Source organism: Pristiophorus japonicus, chromosome 19 (genome assembly GCF_044704955.1).
Source record: "Pristiophorus japonicus isolate sPriJap1 chromosome 19, sPriJap1.hap1, whole genome shotgun sequence".
NCBI lineage: Eukaryota > Metazoa > Chordata > Chondrichthyes > Pristiophoridae > Pristiophorus > Pristiophorus japonicus.
Window position 1 is genome coordinate 15219047 of NC_091995.1, and position 20987 is coordinate 15240033.

The 20987-nt window shown below is 46.3% G+C and overlaps 1 protein-coding gene across 1 annotated transcript; it reads right to left on the reverse strand.

Moving 5' to 3' along the window:
• Window positions 1-1686: 1686 nt before the first annotated feature.
• On the reverse strand, window positions 1687-2722 carry LOC139230129 (toll-like receptor 13). Its single transcript, XM_070861973.1, has 2 exons — window positions 2500-2722; window positions 1687-2396 (listed from the first exon to the last, which is right to left on the reverse strand). The coding sequence occupies exons 1-2, from the start codon at window positions 2720-2722 to the stop codon at window positions 1687-1689; spliced, it is 933 nt and encodes a 310-aa protein (XP_070718074.1).
• Window positions 2723-20987: the final 18265 nt, after the last annotated feature.

Consider the following 20987-nt stretch of genomic DNA (forward strand, 5'->3'; position numbering starts at 1 on the left):
GTGGATGGGGACACGACTGAGCACCGAGGGGGTCCGGTCAGCTTTGCCCAGACTGTGTGAGTCTCTCCGGCTGCTGCCACCCACACAGTGACCCAGCCTGGACTGGGGGCAGAGCTGCCCTGGCTCAGTGTCTGCCCTGGGACACATTAGCTCCGGCCACACGGAGGTTTCCGAGCACAGCCCCCTCCCATTATGGTCCGGTCATTGCCGAGCTCACCAGCGGTTCTGATTTCCCCGCCCCCTCCCCCCCACCTCGGGGGCCCTCCATCGATTCCAATAAACCGCCTCCCTCCCCTCAGGTGCCGAATCGCACGGCCCATGGATGGGGCCTTTCCTGGGGATTGTACGCGAGAGGGTTGGTGTCAAGCATTAGTTCCTAAACATGATCTTATTAAATATTGTCTCTGAATATAGATGTGCTCAGCACTTAAATGGGCGATGATGTGCCGAAAGTCTAGCCCCATAGACTGTAGAAATTGGTCATGGCCTATAGCGCAAAATCTTCGATCTCACAAGGACCCCCTGTTATATGCACCACCCAATATGCAGTGCTATTGAAGTCAATGGAACTAAATATTATCCAGGCATATAATGGGAAGCCGATGCAATATCGCCTGTTTTGCACAACCATCCAAGATGACTATTTACTTCCCTGTCTATCCCCCCACCCCCTCACCACCCTCGCCCGTCTTTTTGAATTCTCATCGTAGCTAAGACAGGTATGCCCCAGTTTTCAGGGAACACGAATGCCCAAGGCTTATTACGTAGAAGTTACAGCAAGTTGTATTTATATAGTGCCTTTAACACAGTAAAACATCCCAACGCGCTTCACAGGAGTGTTATAATACAAAAACGTGACACTGAGCCACATAAGAAGAAATTACGGCAGATGACCAAAGGCTTGGTCAAAGAGGTAGGTTTTAAAGAGGGTCTTAAAGAAGGAAAGAGAGGTAGAGAGTCAGAAAGGTTTAGGGAGGGAGTTCCAGAGCTTAGGGCCTAGGCAGCTGAAGGCACGGCCACCGATGGTTGAGTGATTATAAATCAAGAATGCTCAAAAGTACAGAATTAGAGGAGCAGAGATATCTCGGAGGGTTGTGAGGCTGGAGGAGAATACAGAGATTGGGAGGGGCTAGGCCATGGAGAGATTCGTAAACAAGGATGAGAATTTTGAAATCGAGGCATTGCTTAACCGGGAGCCAATGTAGGTCAGCGAGTACAGGGGGTGATAGGTGAGTGGGACTTGATGAGAGTTAGAACACAGACAGCAAAGTTTTGGATGACCTCAAGTTTACAGCACAGAAACAGGCCATTCAGCCCAACTGGTTCATGCTGGTCTTTATGCTCCACACAAGCCTCCTCCCACCCCTTTTCTTCTCACCCTATCCTTCAATTTCTTTGCCCCTCATATGCTTATCTAACTTCCACTTAAAGGCATCTTTGCTATTCGCCTCAACCACTCCCGTGTGGTAGCGAGCTCCACGTTCTCACCACTCTCTGGGTAAGGAAGTTTCTCCTGAATTCCCGGTTGGGTTCAGCTGCTTCAGGAGCAACCAGACAAAAAGACGGGGGAAAGAAATGATGAGGGGGTTATCGCGTAGCAGCTAACGAGGTGTGTCAACGCATCATGGTACACGGCAAACGTTTGTAAATCAAAGTAAAATGTAAAACAAAAGTCACTCTCGAAGCCTACAATAACACAAGGTCGCCAATCTGATAGACTCCCAGGACAAAGGCAGTGTGTCTCAACGCCTCCCTTAGCCGTGCCCAAAACAACACCTGCTTCTCGGCTTCCTCGGGCCACTCAATGTAGGTCTTGCTCTTGACGAGCTTGCGGAGCTTGTGGCAAGCCGAAAGCTGGAAGTTTGGGATGTCCTCCAGGAAAATCACGATTAGGACGTCGTTCTGGTCGCAGAAGAGTCTGAGGCTGGTCAGCTGATACTCCAGCGAGCACCACTCGCTCCTCAGGTACTGGCTGCTGATGACGCACAGGGTCTTCCTGCTGCTATGGATGGCCTTCTCGATGTTCCTGAAGATGTCCATGCCCAGCTCAAAGTCCCTGCTGTGTAGGCAGAGCTGAAACCATTCTGGTCCCCGCTGTTCCAGCTGGGGCAGGAGTTGATCCACCACCCACGCCTCGTCGCTGGAGCTGTAGGACACAAAGGCGTCGTACCAGCACCCTTTGCCCAGCTTGTCCACCCGCCTGCCTTCCAGCCAGGCTTTCAGCATGTACCACAGGTAGCGGCAATATATGTTGGCCTTGGTGTACGTCAGTGACAGTGCCAAGGTGAGCAGGACCAGCAGCGAGGTCGCCACAAAGCAGTACATGCTCACGTCGATGTCGCAGGGCGAGATGTCAAATTCCACGAAACCTGCCGCTGGTGTGACCGCAGCGATAGCTGGAGAGGGAGGGCACCTGGACACGGGGGTCCCGGCCTGACCAGTTGCGAAACCACGAGTTGGTGCAGGAGCAAGACAGGGGGTTGTTGACGACGCTCAGACAGCGCAGCGAGGCCAGATCCGCCAGCAGTTGCCGGCTGAGGTTCTTCAGATGATTCCTGTCCAAGTTGATGAACCTGAGATGATCCAGGCCCCGGAAGAGGTCCAGCAGCACATCGTCCAGTTCGATGCTGGTCAGGTAGAGGACTTCCAAACTCTTTAGTGGCTGGAATAAAGCCGGGAAATTGGCGGACTCCAACTCGTAGTAACTTATTGAAGCTCTCATAAGTTGGTCAAGACCTTGACGGGTGCATCGGTAAATTCAATCCTCCCTCCGTAACCAAGAAAGAGCTTCTCCAACCTCTCTAAACCATGGAAGGAGGTGTCTGGTACGAGCCCCAGGCCATGGAAGCCCTGATCTTGGAGCTGTAGAACCTGGAGTTGGTTAAGTGTGGAGAATGGAGTTGGCTTGGCTCTTCTGGAGAATGATCCGCTGGAGAGTTTGTTCTGACTGATGTCCAAGTGTTCAAGGTTGCTCAAGCCAACTAAGGCCCCCAGGGACAATTCTGTCAAGCAGTTGCCCCACAAATGCAGCACTTTCAGATTCATCAGACTGGAGAAACTATCTCTCTCGGTCCGCTCTATTCGATTTTCTGCCAGGAAGAGCTTTCCCAGCCTGGTCAGATCTTGAAAGGCAGACCTCTTGATGACCCCGATGCTGTTCCAGCCCAGGCTCAAGCCCCTGAGGTTCTTCAAGAACTGGAAGGGGACCATGTCCAAGTCAGTGACCTCAAAGTGCAGCTGCTGGAGGTTCTGGACACCGTGGAACATGGAGACATCCAACTGCCGCAGCTTGTTTGCCGACACGTCCAGGTACTCGAGGGCCCCCAGTGTTGAGAAGGCGCCCGGCGCCAGCTGGAGCTGGGGGCTCCGGTTGATCTGCAGGTGCGTGAGGCGGCCAGCCGTATCCAGGTGACTTTGGAGATCCTGGCGATGCTGCACGCCACCAGCCTGAGCTTCTCCAGCCTGCCGAAATGCTGGAACTCGCCATCCTCCAGCGGGCCCAGAGCATTGCCGGAAAGGTCGAGGGACAGGGGCCGGAGGCAGTGGCTGAAGGTGCGGGCTCCCGCCGAGGTCAAGCCGGCAGACGTGGCCACCAGGAGCTCAAGGTGAGGGAGGTCTTGGAAAAACCCGGCAGGTCTCTGCCAGCTGGGCGGGGCCCAAGGTGCTCCTGTGGGACACTTGCAGCGCTCGAAGCGAGACCAGGTGCCCGAGATGGAGCTTGGAGAGGTTGAAGTGGAGACCGTCAAAGTTCAAGGAGGAGAGATTGGACGTCTGGAGGAATGCCGCTGGGTCGATGAAGGAATGGCCTTCTCGGACAGATTCAGCTCCTGCAGGGTGAGAAAAGAGGTGGTCTGAAGGGGACCCAGGAGATTGAATTATTGGACACATCCAGAGCCGCCAGGCTGGGCAGCTCAGCTCTGCTAAGGTTGGCCAAGTCTGGGATGTGGTTGCGGTGGAGATCTAAGTGGGACAGTTTAACCAGGGAGCTGAAGGCTGCCTTGCGCACCGTGGACAGGCGGTTCTTGGACAGGACCAGGGTGCGGAGGCTTCCGAGTGCCCAGAAGGAGTGGCCGCCGAGCGCTTCAATGCGGTTGCAGGATAGGTTGAGCACCGACAGCTCCCACAGGCCCCAGAAGGAGCAGCCGCTGACCTGGGTCAGCCGATTCTGGTCAACCCTCAGAACGCGCAGGCCAGGCAACCGGGTGAAACTCGCCTCGCCCCAAGCGCCTTATTTAATTGCGAGACAGATTGAGGACCAGAGTGCTGGGTGGGATGTCCCTCAGCGCCAGCGAGAGGTTGCGGATGTGATGGTTGACGCAAAACACCCGAGTTGAGTCGCCGTAGTACTGCAGGCACCTTTCCAGCGAGTAGGCGTGAATGAGAGCCAAGTAGGGTGCCAGGAGGAAGCAGAGGGGGGCAGAGGCCATCGCAGGGAGCGCCATGGGTTAGGTTCGCTCAGATCATTGGATCCGTGGAACGGTCCTGTCGCCTTATTTCAATCCTAGGGATACAAAGAGAGGCTTTTAAAATTATTGGACGGTTCTGATAAATTAGATACAGAGAGAGTGTTTCCGCTGGTGGGGAAGAACAAAAACTAGAGGCCATCAATATAAGAGAGTCACCAAGAAATCCAATAGGAAATTCAGAAGAAACCTCTTTACCCAGAGAGTGGTGAGAATGTTAAACTCGCTACCACAGAAAGTAATTGAGGCAAACAGTATAAATGCATTTAAGGGGGGATAGATAGATCTTTGATCGATAAGGGAGTCAAGGGTTATGGGGAGAGGGCAGGGAAGTGGAGTTGAGACCAAGATCAGATCAGCCAAGATCTTATTGAATAGAGGAGCAGGCTCAAGGGGCAAAATGGCCTACTCCTGCTCCTATTTCTTGTGTTCTTATGTTAAGGGGTGGCTAGATAAGCACATGAGGGAGAAGAGAATAGAGGGTTATGCTAATGGTGTTAGATGAGGAAAGAAGGGAGGAGGCTCGAGTGGAGCATAAACGGCGGCATGGACTGGTTGGGTCCGAATGGCCTGTTTCTGTGTCATATATCCTATGAATGATATAGCTCGTTTCACAACCTTAGAAAGTTCCAAAGTGCTTTACAGCCAATGACAGAACCTTACAACACAGAACGAGGCCAATCGACCCATCGAGCTTGGGCCGGCTCTTTGAAAGAGATATGCAATTAGTCTCTCTCCCTGCCCTCGAGTGTCAGCCTAGAATGTTTGACTTGTGGACTTGAACTCACAACCTGCTGACTCAAAAACAAGAGAGCTACCAACTGAGCCACAGCCGACACTGTAATAGATGCATGATGAGGAAGAAAGGGAGAATGAATTTACTCCTATTACAGATGCATTTAATACGAGGCTAGACAAGCATATTGAGGGAGAAGGGAATCGAGGGTCATGCTGACAGAGTTAGATGAGGAAAGACGAGAGGAGGCTTGAGTGGAGCAAGAAAGCTGGCATGGATTGGTTAGGCCGAATGGTAATTCTAGATAATTCTGTGTTATTCTCTGTAAGTAGATGGCATTTTTAAAATCAACATTAAAAAGGACTCTCGACCTGGAACAATTTCACTCATACCAGGCCAAGAATTTCTCAAACACCACGTGTGCTTTTCTCTGCAATTGCATTCTGTTAACACATCCTATTATAGATAACGCTCCATGCTACTATATATGGAGAACTTTCTGTGCTGAGTCCAGCGAGCTGTCTGATGGCAACATTGGAAGCAAAGTATTTCAAGCTTCTCCACACTGATCCGATTTGTCTGGCATGCCCGAAGGCCATTGTAACCAAGCAAATGAGAACCAGTAGATTGCAGAAGAGTTGGGCCAGGGAGATCCTGTAAGATCGGATTGGATTGAGCAGGACTAGATAGTGGGATCAAGTTACATCGTCTTACACACAGTATTTACAGCACAGAAACAGGCCACTCGGCACAACTGGTCCGTGCCGCTGTTGATGCTCTGCACGAGCCTCCCACCCTTCTTCATTTACCCCGTCAACATATCCTTCGATTCCCTTCTCCCCCTTGTGTGTATCTAGCTTTCCCTGAAATGCAGCTATGCTATTCATCCCAACCACTCCATGTGGTAGCAAGTTCCACATTCTCAGCATTCTGACTAAAGAAAGAAACAATGAACGAACAAATGATTTTAATTTATATAGCGCCTTTCACATCCACCGGACGTCTCAAAGCGCTTTACAGCCAATTAAGTACTTTTGGAGTGTAGTCACCGTTGTAATGTAGGAATCGCGGCAGCCAACTTGCGCACAGCAAGCTACCACAAAGAGCAATGTGATAATGGCCAGATAATCTGTTTTTGTTATGTTGATTGAGGGATAAATATTGGCCAGGACACCGGGGTAACTCCCCTGCTCTTCTCCGAAATAGTGCCATGGGATCCTTTACGTTCAACTGAGAGGGCAGATGGGGCCTCGGTTTACCGTCTCATCTGAAAACGGCACCTCCGATGGTGCAGCACTCCCTCAGTACTGCACTGGAGTGTCAGCCTAGAGTTATGTTTATCCTGAATTCCGTATTGGATTTATTAGTGACTATCTGTTATTTATGGTCCCTGTCACCTCTCAGTTTTCTCTTTTCTAGAGAAAAGAGCCTCAGCCCGTTCAATCATTCCTGATCGGTATACCCTCTTAGTTCTGGTATCATTCCAGTAAATATATTCTGTACCTTCTCCAATGCCTCTGTATCCTTTGTATAATATGGAGACCAGAACTATTCACAATAGTCTAAGTGTGGCCTAATTATGGTTCAATACAAGGTTAACATAACTTCCCTGCTTTTCAATTCAAAAGAATCCCAGTGCTTGGTTTGCTGTCTAATGGTCTTATTAAACCGCATCACTACGTTTAGTGATCTGTGTATTTGTAGGCCCCCGATCCTGCTACTCCTCTATCCCATTTAGACACTTAGGGGCCGAGATTGTGTATCGCCCCGGTTGGGGGTGGTAACGTTTCCGAGGCCGGATATTCTGTGCCTGGCGCAGAAGTCACGCCCCGGAAGCTAAATTGGGCTTACCGTCCCTGACAGGAAGTGGATCGCAATGTCGCGCGCTCCACTTCCTCTTGGGACGGGAGCGTGGGCGCTACTCGGGCGAACGTCAGAGCGCTACGTGGCCTCCCCTTCCGTTAAAGGAGAGGGACGCTGCGAGCTGTGCAGGGCCTTTGATGGGCCTTCGCTAGCCACCAGGGATGCGGGGCTCCGTCGCCGCAGCCTGACAGTGAAACGGAGTGCCGGGTCACACGATCGCGAAGTCAGAGGACAACGGCCCGACCGATGGCTCGGATAAAAAGAAATGGCAGCACGAGGCGTACTAACTTTTGCCCCACGAGTCTGGAGGTGACTTTGCCCCTGGCAGCCGAACGGGTCGCTGGCCAATTTCCACCGCGGGGCGAAAAGGGGTTGCCGCGCAGGGCGATGAGGTCATCACCGGAGGCAGGACATTATCAGCAGGGGGACCTCTGCTAACTCCTGAGCAATTTCGCGGAAGCCGGTAGTGTCCCGCTGCCCCGCTCCCCCCCTGCCCCCCTTCCCTCTGGGCGAAAACACTTCTGAGTCCTATTAGCTCCCCCGGAGGCACTAACAGGAAGTGCACAACAGGCCCCTTATTCTCCAAGGAGTACGTGGCTTCCTTATTCTTCCTACCTAGATGTACCACCTCACACCTATTCTATATTGAAGTTGAGGAAGCCTTAGTACATTCAGCTAGGTTTGGCTGAGTGGCCCTAGCAAACCAGATTAGATTCAGAAGTACTGGAAAGTGAGTTCAGGTTGGGAAGAAACGGAGAGAACTGAGGGGATTGACAAGGTAGATGCTGAGAGGTTATTTCCTCCCTGGCTGGAGTATCTAGATCTAGGGGTCATAGTCTCAGGATAAGGAGCAGGCCATTTAAGACAGAGATAAGGAGGAATTTCTTCACTCGGAGGGTGGTGAATCTTTGGAATTCTCTGCCCCAGAGGGCTGTGGATGCTCAGTCATTGAGTATATTCAAGGCTGGGATAGATAGATTTTTGGAGTCGAGGGGAATCAAGGGATTATGGAGATCGGGCGGGAAAGTGGAGTTGAGGTCGATGATCAGCCATGATCTTATTGAATGGCGGAGCAGGCTCAAGGATCGCATGGCACACTCTTTCTCCTATTTCTTATGTTCTTATGAAACCTGGTTGCAAATGCAATGCAGTTTGTTCAGACAAGCCAATGAATCACGTGTACGTGTTAATGCGTTTGGGCAAATGTGTTTTTTCTTGTTTATTCAAAATTCTAGCCAAAACAAGCTGTTATATGTGCAACGCACGGTAATATCTCCAAACAGGACCGCTGCCTCTAAAGGTGCATTCACACCACATGGGATCACTTCAAACTTGTCCAGTGCAAACATGGGTTCGGGTCTGACCTGACTCTGGAGTGAAGCGGGGTAGGAATTCCAGACTGCCAGTCTGGCCTGGTGCTGACACCATTCCAGATCCCGGGGATAGGGGACATAGTATTAATGGGGCTGGATTTTGCGGTTATTACAGTGCCCCAACCTTCCCTGTAGAAGTTGCCACTCCATTAAAAAAAAAATATTTGTTCGCAGGATGTGGGCGTCGCTGCCAAGGCCCAGCATTTATTGCCCATCCCGAATTGCCCTCGAGAAGGTGGTGGTGAGCCGCCTTCTTGAACCACTGCAGTCCATGTGGTGAAGGTACTCCCACAGTGCTGACTTTGCCCTAGCGGTTTGGTATAAATGAGTGGTTTCGAGGCCATTTCAGAGGGGCAGTTAAGAGTCAACCACATTCCTGTGGGGCTGGAGTCACATATCAGCCAGACCAGGTAAGGGCAGCACATTTCCTTCCCCAAAGAACATTAGTGAACCAGACGGGTTTTTAATGACAATCCGATAGTTTAATTGTCACCATAACTGATACTAGCTTTTTAATTGCAGATTTATTTAATTAACTGAATTTAAATTCCCCAGCTGCCATGGATGGGATTTGAATTCATGTCTCCAGATTAGTAAACCAGATTGCTGCATTCCTAATCCTGTAACATAAGAACATAAGAAATAGGAGCAGGAGAAGGCCATACGGCCCCTCAAGCCTGCTCTGCCATTTAATAAGATCATAACTGATCCAATCATAGACCAGGTCCACTTCCTCGCCCGCTCCCCATAACCCCTTATCGGTTAAGAAACTGTCTATCTCTGTCTTAAATTTATTCAATGACCCAGCTTCCACAGCTTTCTGAGGCAGTGAATTCCACAGATTTACAACCCGAGCAGAAATTCCTCCTCATCTCAGTTTTAAATGGGCGGCCCCTTATTCTAAGATTTTGCCCCCTAGTTCTAGCCTCCCCTATCAGTGGAAACATCCTCTCTGTATCCACCTTGTCAAGCCCCCTCATAATCTTATACATTGATAAGATCACCTCTCATTCTTCTGAATTCCAATGAATAGAGGCCCAACCTATCCAACCTTTCCTCATAAGTCAAGCCACTCATCTCTGGAATAAACCTAGTGAATCTTCTCTGAACTGCCTCCAAAGCAAGTACATCGTTTCTTAAATATGGAAACCAAAACTGCATGCAGAATTCCAGGTGTGGCCTCACCAATACCCTGTATAACTGCAGCAAGACTTCCCTGCTTTTATACTCCATCCCCTTTGCAATAAAGGCCAAGATTCCATTGGTCTTCCTGATCATTTGCTGTACCTGCATACTAATCTTTCGTGTTTCATCTCCCGCTTTACTGCAGCACTTTGCAAATTTCTCCATTTAAATACTAACTTGTTCTTCCATTTTTTCTGCCAAAGTGAATGACCTCACACTTTCCAACATTATACTCCATCTGCCAAATTTTTGCCCACTCACTTACCCTGTCTATGTCCTTTTGCAGGTTTTTTGTGTCCTCCTCACACATTGCTTTTCCTCCCATCTTTGTATCGTCAGCAAACTTGGCTAGGTTACACTCGGTCCCTTCATCCAAGTTGTTAATATAGATTGTAAATAGTTGGGGTCCCAGCACTGATCCCTGCGGCACCCCACTAGTTACTGATTACCAACCAGAGAATGAACCATTTATCCCGACTCTCTATTCTCTGTTAGTTAGCCAATCCTCTATCCATGCTAATATATTACCCCCAACCCCATGAACTTTTATCTTGTGCAGTAACCTTTTATGTGGCACCTTGTCAAATGCCTTCTGGAAGTCCAAATACACCACATCCACTGGTTTCCTTTATCCACCCTGTTCGTTACATCCTCAAAGAATTCTAGCAAATTTGTCAAACATGACTTCCCCTTCATAAACCCATGCTGACTCTGCCTGACTGAATTATGCTTTTCCAAATGTCCTGCTACTGCTTCTTTAATAATGGGCTCCAACATCTTCCCAACCACAGATGTTAAGCTAACTGGTCTATAGTTTTGTGCTTTTTGTCTGCCTCCTTTTTTTAAATAGCGGCGTTACATAACCACTATGCTACCATACTCCCATGGGGGAAAGGTTGTTCTGGCCTGAAGAGACAGCTTTAAAAAGAACATGCAACAATTTATTGATAGCCAGATTCCTAATGACATTCCATTGTTCCGAATTCGGAAACTATTAGGAAACTGGCATTATGTCTCCAACTTCAACTTGGAAGAGTCAGGGCACAGTAAAAGTAGGGCAGGTGGGACTTCAAGCGCAGGCATTTGTGGAGATGTCCCAAAGTGCTTTACAGCCAATGAAGTACTTTTGAACTGCTGTAAATTGTGCACAGCAAGATCCCACAAACAACAATTAGATAATGACCAGATAACCTGTTTTTCGGTGTTGGTTGAGGGATAAATATTGGCCAAGGATACCGGGCAGAGATCTCCTATACTTCTTCGAGATAGTGCCGTGAGACCTTTTATCTGAGAGGGCAGACAGAGCCTCTTCTGAAAAAACAGTGCATCCAACACAGAAGTGTTCAGCCTGGATCTTGTTCCCTGATCTCTGGACTGGGACAATGAACCCACAACCTTCTGACTCAAGCGAGTGTGCTACTCACTAAGCCAAGTATAGCAACAAGCCCTGCCCAGTTTCCATGGGTGATTCTGAAACATGGCATGGGACCAAGCCCAGCATGTTTTGAAACTGGGCTTACTGTTAAACACGGAAAATACCACAGGAAGCATTATTACGTTCCTCCTATGTCGGGTTGCCAACCTTCCAGGATTGCCCTGGAGTCTCCAGTAATTAATGATTGATTTCCTGGACACTGCTGCAAGCAACACGGGGGAAAACCTGCAGAGGTATTACATCAAAGCAGCCTAATCGCCACCTTAACCATTCATTCCTTCCACCATCGGCGCAGCATGGCTGCAGCGTGCACCATCTACAAGATGCACTGCAGCAATTCACCAAGGCTTCTTAGTCAGCATCTTCCAAACCAGTGACGTCTACCACCTAGTAGGACAAGGGCAGCAGACAGATGGGAACACCATCACCTCCAGGTCTCCCCCCACCCCACCCCCCCCCCAAGTCACTGACTTGGAAATATATCGCCGTTCCTTTATCATCGCCGTTCCTTTATCGTCGCCGGGTCAAAATCCTAGAACTCTCTTCCTAACAGCACTGTGGGAGCACCCAGATCACATGGACTGCAGCGCTTCAAGAAGGCGCCTCACCACCAACTTCTCAAGGGCAATTAGGGATGGGCAATAAATGCTGGCCTTGCCAGCGATGCCCACAATCCAAGAATGAATAATAATTTTTTTTTAATTTCCTTCATTTTCTTTGATCATGTTTATTTATTAGTTCTATAAATATTGTATAAGGCGGGGGGGGGGGGGATGGAAGATGTTTGACTGGGTGGGTGGTTTGAGGTGTGTGGTCATGTGATGAAACCTCCAGGACTACATCCACCCAGAGTTGGCGACCCCTACTCCTGCACCATTTACCTGGGTCTCAAATCCCATTGCAATGAAGCTTGTATCTCCTCGCATCGATGGTGCTGGAACTGATACACATGGAGACAGGAAAGTCGGCTTCAAAGCTTGGCCTCTCTTTGTTTCTTGGTGTTAAGTCAAAGTGTGAAACTCTTAATATAATGTCTCACACACAACCACAATTAATTAGGAAACATAAGCTTAGCCATGACTATCGGTGAAATTAGTTGGAAGAAAACTCAACTCCAATGCTCTCCTGGCCGGTCTGTCATTTTCCACCGCCCGTAAACCTGCTCACCCAAAAACTCGGCTACCCCTGTCCTAACTCGCACCAAGTCCTGTTCACCCATCATCCCTCGCTGACCTACATTGGCTTCCGATCCGGCAACATCTCGATTTCAAAATTCTCATCCTTATTTTCAAATCCCTCCATGGCCTTGCCCCTCCCTTTCTCTGTAATGTCCTCCAGCCCCACAACCCGCTGTTCCCTGCGCTTCTCCAATTCTGACCTTTTGCGCATCCCTGATTTTTTTTCACACCACCATCAGTGGCCGTGCTTTCAGCTGCACAGGCCTGAAGCTCTGGAATTCCCTCCCTAAACCCCTCCGCCTCTCACCTTCTCTCTCTCCTCATTTAAGACGCTCCTCAGAACCTAACTCTTTGACCAAGCCTTTGGTCACCTGCCCTAATATCCTCTTATGTGGTTCAGTGTCACATTTTGTTTGATAATCGCTCCTGTGAAGCAACTTGGGATGTTTTACTACATTAACGCGCTATAGAAATGCAAGTTATCATTGTGTGTCAGTCGTCTCACTACTAATACAACCTGTTTATTACCAGCTCTGTCAAAATAGCAGATAGACGAGTATCATGTGACTTGGGTTTGGTGCCCAGCCCCAAATTTTCTGAATAGTCATTTCTAGGTACAGATATTGTAATTCATGGCAGCAACCATGGAGTTAATTTAAAGGGGAAGGAAACTTCAGCAAGAATATTCTTGTTTAAAGTACTTCCCCCTTTTGCAGAACTAAACTTAATTGAAATTATTGAACAAAATTTCAACATCATCGTCAGCCTGCTACCCATGACCCTCAACCTGCCACACACTTTCTGGTCTGCCATTCAGGTGGCATGCTTATGGCTGACTATATCAGCCGTGGCTCAGTGGGTAGCACTCTCGCCTCTGAGTCAGAAGGTTGTGAGTTCAGATTCCCACTCCAGAGACTTGAGCACAAACATCTAAGCTGACACTACCAGTACAGTGTTGAGGGAGTGCCGCACAGTTGGAGGTGCTGTCATTCAGATGAGACATTAAACCGAGGCCCTGTCTACCCTCTCAGGTGGTTGTAATATAAGAACATAAGAAAGAGGAGCAGGAGTCGGCCATTTGGCCCTCGGCACTCGAGCCTGCTCCGCCATTCAATAAGATCATGGCTGATCTGATCCTGGCCTCAACTCCACTTCCCCGCCCTCTCCTTATAACTCTTGCCTCCCTTATCATTCAAAAATCTGTCTATCTTCACCTGAAATATATTCAATGACCCGGCCTCCACAGCTCTCTGGGGCAGAGAATTCCACAGATTCAAGACCCTCTGAGAAGAAATTCCTCCTCATTTCCGTTTTAAATGGGCGACCCCTTATTTTGAAACTATGCCCCCTAATTCTAGATTTCCCCACACGGGGAAACATCCTCTCTGCATCTACTCTGTCAAGCCCTCTCAGAATCTTATACATTTCAATAACATCACCTCTCGGTCTTCTAAACGCCAATGAGTATAGGTCCAACCTGCTCAACCTTTCTTCATATGACAACGCTTCATCTCAGGAACCAACCTCGTGAACCTCCTCTGAACTGCCTTCCTTGAAAAAGGACACCAAACCTGTACAGTACTCCAGGTGTGGTCTTACCAACATCCTGTACAGTTGCAGCAGGACTTCTCTGCTTTTATACTCTATCCCCCTTGAAATAAAGGCCAGCATTCCACTTGCCTTCCTGATTACTTGCTGCATCTGCATACTAACTTTTTGTGTTTCATACACAAGGACCTCTGGATCCCTCTGTCCCGCAGCATTTTGTAATGTCTCCCCATTTAAATAATAATTTGCTTTTTTATTTTTCCTACCAAAGTGGTAAAATATCTCGTGGCACTATTTCCCAGCTCTTCTTCAAAATAATGGCCGTGGGGTCTTTTAGTTCCACCTGAGACAGTAGACGGGGCTTCGGTTTATCAGTTCATCAGAAAGACGGCACCTCCGACAGTGCAGCGCTTCCTCAGTCATGAACTGGGAGTGCCAGCCTAGATTTTTGTTCCCCACGTAAACCTTCTCCCACCTTAGTTCATCTCACCCTTTCTGCATAAGCTTCTATATCTTGCTCCCTCATTGGCATTTTTTGAACAGCTGATTTTCTGGCTCATTTACTATTGTCGTCTATGAAAAGACTTTGAACCAAATGTCCTCTCTCTGTTCATAATTTCGGCACAAATTGGTATTTCTTCTGCCTGCCTTTTCATTTTCTGCTCTAAACCCCTCACCGAACACTAATGGGATGTACGGCCAGACTGATTCCTACAGACTCTGAACCATGAGCGCACAGAGAAAGAAAGAGTTAAGCACTCACCCGGCGAAGCGTTGTTTGCGGTTGGCCGGTCTCTGCTGTCTCACACTGAGTCCACCGCCCGCCTGACTCGGCAGCTTGCAGTCGCCTCACAGGAAACAGCCACTTTGGCAAAACCTCCTCAAGTATAAACGCCATCCTGCACACTCACTGTCTGAGCGAGAGCTACAACCCACCGACTCTCATCCAAGCGCCTGCGATTAAACTCACTTTACAAGACAGTTATGGATGAGCGAGGCCATTCGGACTATCCAGAACAATCCCGAGATCCTCCCCATTGCAGCGCTTAACTACTTCGTAAATGCCTCCACCAGTCTTCCTGAAAGTCTATTCTGTGTTGGGTCATTCCTTGTGCAAAGAATTTCTGAAGTGCATCCTGGTTACTTTTGACCTTGTGCCCAGTTATTCGATGTCCCTTTATTTAATGTCCAATTATTCTATGTCCCATTATTCAAAGGTCTGATATTCAATGTCCCATTATTCAAAGTCCCGTTATTCATTGTCCCATTTTTCTACGTCCAATTATTCAACGTCCACTTATTCCATGTCCCATTATTCCATGTCACATTATTCTATGTCCTGATTTCAAACTCCCATTAATCAATGTCCAATTATTCAATTTCCCGTTATTCTACGTCCTGTAATATATGTCCCATTATTCAATGTCCCATTATTCAACGTCACTTTAGTCAAAGTCCCTTTACTAAATGTTCCTTTATTCAATGTCCCGTTTTCAATGTCCCATTATTCTACGTCCCTTTATTCAATGTCCTTTTATTCTATGTCTCATTATTCTATGCCTAGTTATTCTATGTCTCTTTATTCTATGTCCCGTTATTCTATGTCCCATTATTCAATGTCCTGTTATTAATGTCCCTTTATTCTATGTCCTGTTATTCTATGTCCCTTTATTCAATGTCCAATTATTCTATGTCCCATTATTCTATGTCCCTTTATTCAGTGTCCTGTTATTCAATATCCCTTTATTCTATGTCCCATTATTCAAAGTCCTTTTATTCAATATCTCATTATTTAATGTCCCATTAATCTATGTCCTGTTACTATATGTCCCTTTGTTCTATGTCTTGTTATTCTATGTCCCATTATTCTATGTCTTGTTATTCTATGTCCCATTATTCTATGTCTCTTTATTATATGTCCCATAATTCTATGTCCCTTTATTCAATGTCCCTTTATTCAATGTCCCTTCATTCAATGTCCCATTATTCTATGTCCCATTATCCTATGTCTCTTTATTCAATGTCCCATTATTCTATGTCCCTTTATTCTATCTTCCTTTATTCTATGTCCTGTTATTCAATTGCCACTTATTTTATGTCCTGTTATTATATGGCCCATTATTCTATGTCCCTTTATTCCATGTGCCTTTATTCAATGACCCATTATTCTATGTCCCATTATACTATATCTCCTTATTCAATGTCCCATTATTCTATGCCCCTTTATTCCATGGGCTAGACTTTCCATTATTATGCAGATCAACCAAAAATGGGCATTATTTGCAGCGTTGGTGTTTATTATGGGTTTTGAGATCACCGGATTATCGGCCATTTTTAAAGCCTGAACTTTCCACGTTATAAAATGCACGTTACCTTGAGCGATGTGAAATGGGCGTTAGCGGTACATTTTTTGATCTTCTGCCGTAAACTGTCGGCGTCCATAGCAACGCCATGGCAATGGTTGTTTTCCGCATTTCAGGAGGTCAGGCGTCATCAATACATGCACAGAAGAGGAGAGAGAGAGGGGGAGCAGAGAGGAACTGAAAGTGTGTGTGGGTGTGTTGTGTGGTTGTTTGGCTGTTGTGGGAGGTAGGAAAGAGATTTAGCAGCAGTAAAAATAATTCAGAGCACAAATAATGCTACGTGAACGGAGATTTTGGCAAAAAAAAAATAATTACAATGGAAGGCATGGAGAACGTGACACACCATGATGTGGACATTGAGGACACGAGCGAAAGCAGTGAGGTGGGAGAGGAGCTAGAAGTGGGTGGACGGAAATGAGTTCGGAGATTCTTCGATGAGGCAAATGCCTCCCTCCTACAGGAGGTGGAGTCACACTGAGATTATTTGACCCGGGGTGGGCATGGTAAACCCACCCCAAAGGTTTGTCATAAGATATGGGCCGACATAGTCGAGATGGTCTCATTGGCGAAGAACGAGGTGCGCAAGGGCAAACAGTGCCGCAAGCACTGGAACAACCTTGTCGGTTCCGCCAGAAATAAGTATTACATTTATTTACATTTACATATATTTATATAATTTGAGTTGTAAGTGTAATGAGTGATTAAAATCAGATATGCTGTCTTGCACTTATACCGGGAATGTTTTACTCAAAGCCTGCATTTATGGTTACGTCTTTAGGTAAATAATGATAATTATCATAATAATCATGATTACTTCTGTTGTATCAGTCTCTGTGACAGTACCTAGCAATGATCTTATGCAATGATCTTATGCCATGTCGTGCTGTTGTTACCTTTTGCAGAAGAAGCTTTCGAAGACTAGGGCCGAGCAGAGGCGCACGGGTGGCAGGCCATCAGCCATGTGTGAGCTGACCAACCTCGAGGAGCGGGTGCTGGCACTAGTGGGGACCCACCCCCGGTCGGCCACAGCAAGCCGCAGCAGAACGTGATGCGATGCCACGTGAGTAAAGTATACACCATTGCATGATGTAAAGTCAACAGATGCCACACCTACTCATGTCATAATATATGATAGATGATTGATAAAAGTGTTATCTAAATAATGATGGCCTCATGAAAATAATTGCAATGCGGAAATTGGTCATGGTCATGAAATGTGATGTCTGCGATGATTTTGATAGTGGTGGTGCTTTTGTCGTGCATATGCTGTGTGTAGTGTTTGAATCACCTTGTGACCCTAGCACCCCATTCTCCTCTAATAACCTCATTTATGTTTTGTAGCTCAGCCCGCAGCGTGGCCCCATTCAACACCACCGAGCCAAGAAGCTGGGGGTCCAGCGCCGGACTCACCGGGGGTCGTCAATCTGGTTCTGAGGAGCCCCGAATATCGCCCGTGGAGCTGCAGGATCCTTTCTCCACGGATGACAGTGCCGACTTTGAGGAGCCTGCATCAATAAGCTCCATTATCTATACCACACTGATGATATCCCGTTATTCAATGTCCCTTTATTCAATGTCCCGTTATTCTATGTCCCGTTATTCCATGTCCCGTTATTCCATGTCCCATTATTCTATATCCCATTATTCTATGTCCCTTTATTCTATGTCCTGTTATTCTATGTCACTTTTTCCTATGTACCTTTATTCAATGTCCCGTTAATCTCTGTCCCGTTATTCCATGTCCCGTTATTCCATGTCCTGTTATTCTATGTCCTGTTATTCAATCTCCCTTTATTCAATGTCCAGTTATTCTATGTCCCGTTATTCCATGTCCCGTTATTCTATCCTCCTTTATTCTATGTCCCATAATTCTATGTCCCTTTATTCTATGTCCTGTTATTCTATGTCACTTTTTCCTATGTACCTTTATTCAATGTCCCGTTATTCTATGTCCCGTTATTCCATGTCCCGTTATTCTATGTCCCTTTATTCTATGTCCCATTATTCCATGTCCTGTTATTCTATGTCCCATTATTCTATGTCCCTTTATTCTATGTCCCGTTATTCTATGTCCCGTTATTCTGTGTCCTGTTATTCTATGTCACTTTTTCCGATGTACCTTTATTCAATGTCCCTTTATTTTATGTCCAATTATTCAACGTTCCATTATTCTATGTCCCATTATTCTATGTCCTTTATTCTATGTCCCATTATTCTATGTCCTGTTATTCTATGTCCATTTATTCAATGACCAATTATTCAACATCCCATTATTTTATATCCTGTTATTCTATGTCCCGTTATTCTATGTCCCATTATTCTATGTCCCATTATTCTATGTCCTGTTATTCTATGTCCATTTATTCAATGCCCAATTATTCAACATCCCATTATTCTATGTCCTGTTATTCTATGTCCCTTTATTCTATGTCCAATTATTCAACGTCCCATTATTCAGTATCCAGTTATTCGATGTCCTTTATTCTATGTCCCATTATTCTATGTCCCTTTATTCTATGTCCCTTTATTCTATGTCCCGTTATTCTGTGTCCCGTTATTCTATGTCACTTTTTCCGATGTACCTTTATGCAATGTCCCTTTATTTTATGTCCAATTATTCAACGTCCCATTATTCAGTATCCAGTTATTCTATGTCCTTTGTTCTATGTCCCATTATTCTATGTCCTGTTATTCTATGTCCATTTATTCAACGTCCAATTGTTCTATGTCCCGTTATTCTACATCCCGTTATTCTATGTTCTTTTATTCTATGTCCTGTTATTCTATGTCCCCTTATTCAAAGTCTCTTTATTTTATGTTCCATTAGTCAATGTCCCGTTATTCAATGTCCCTTTATTCAATATCCCTTCATTCTATGTCCCATTATTCCATGTCCCTTTATTCAATGTCTATTTATTCAATGCTCCTTTATTCTATGTCCATTTTTTCTATGTTCCGTTATTCTAATCCTTTTATTCAATGTCCCAGTATTCAATGTCCTTTTATTCAATATCCCTTTATTTTATGTCCCTTTATTCAATGTCCCATTATTCTATGTCCCATTAATCTATATCCCTTTATTCAATGTACCTTTATTTAATATCCCATTATCCAATGTCCCTTTATTCTATGTGCCTTTATTCCGCTCTCGCAATTTAAATTAAAGTTATATTTTTGACATACCTTTTCCATTCCCTTGACTAACTTATAGATCTCAGTAAGATCACCTTTCAGACACCTGCTTTCAAGATTGACAATCCATAATCTCTCCAGTCCTGCCTCACAACCCAGGCCATTGACCTAAGGAATCATCCTCCTGGTTCCTCACTGCTTCTTGCAATTGAAGGTCTCTCCAGCTTCTCAGTGACTAGAATTGCATGCTGTACTCAAGGGGCCATCTGACCAGAGCTCTGTTTGGTTCATTGGCAGCCTCTTCTGATTTACCTTCTACTCTTTTGTCAATTGTAATCTCAACATCCTATTAGCATTGCTGATTGCTGTTCTACATTGGATGAACATGATTTGCGTTGACTGTACCAGGACTCCAAGGTCGCTTTCAGCTTTTCATCCAACAGGGAATTCTGGAGAACCTTCTTTACCCATAGTGTGGTTAGAATGTGGAACTTGCTACCACGTGGAGTAGTTGGGGTGAATAACATAGATGCATTTAAGGGGAAGCAAAATAAGCACATGCGGGAGAAAGGAATAGAAGGACGTGTTGATGGGGTTAGATGAAGAATGGTTGGAAGAGGCTCGTGTGGAGCCTAAACACCGGCATTGACCTGATGGGTTGATTGGCCTGTTTCTGTGCTGTTCATACTTTGAAAGAAAGTAAAAAAAACCTGCATTTATATAGTTCCTTTCATGACCACTGGATGTCCCAAAGAACTTTACATCCAATGAATTATTTTTTGAGGTGTAGTCACTGTTGTAATGTAGGAAACGCGGCAGCCAAATTGAGCACAGCAAGCTCCCACTAACAGCAACGTGATAATGACGAGATAATCTATTTCAGTGATGTTGATTGAAAGATAAATATTGGCCCAGGACACTGAAGAGAACTCCCCTGCTCTGCTTGAAAATAGTGATCTTTTACGTCCACCTGAGAGAGCAGAGGGGATCTCGGCTTAACATCTCATCCAAAAGACGGCACCTCCGACAGTGCATCGCTCCCTCAGCACTGCACTGGAGCTTTGGCCTGGATTGATGTGCACAAGTACCTGGAGTGGCACTTGAACCCACAACCTGCTGAATCAGAGGCGATTAGCAACAGTGATGGTCCCAACAGGTTGTGTATGCCACTTAGTAATTGGTCCCACTCGATAGCAACTTGCAGTTATGTAGCGCCTTTAATGTAGGAAATCATCTCAAGGCGCTTCACAGGAGGGCAATCGGAGAAAAATTGAAACTGAACCAAAGAACATTAGGACAGGTGATTAAATCTTGGTCAAAAAGGTAATGTCTTAAAGGAGGAGAGTGAGCTGGAGGGTTTAAGGGAACTCCAGAGCTTTGGGTCTCGACAATCGATGGCATGGTCACCATTAGTAGGGTGAAAGGAATGGGGGATGCATGAGAGGCCAGAATTGGAGGAACACAGAGATCTTCAAGGGTTGTATCAGGTACAATATCTCAAATTCGGCAGCCTCGGGACCGAGACCGTGCCTGTTTTTGGATTTTTCAGGATTTCGGACAAGAAAATCAATAAAATCAGTAGCCTATGTTAGGCTTAGTTGAATAGATAAGAGAAACAAGGACTACATGAAGTAGAATAAAGTATATTATTGTAAAGTGAATATAAGGATAAAATAACATGTAGTAATATAGGTCGAGGGTCATTCGGCAA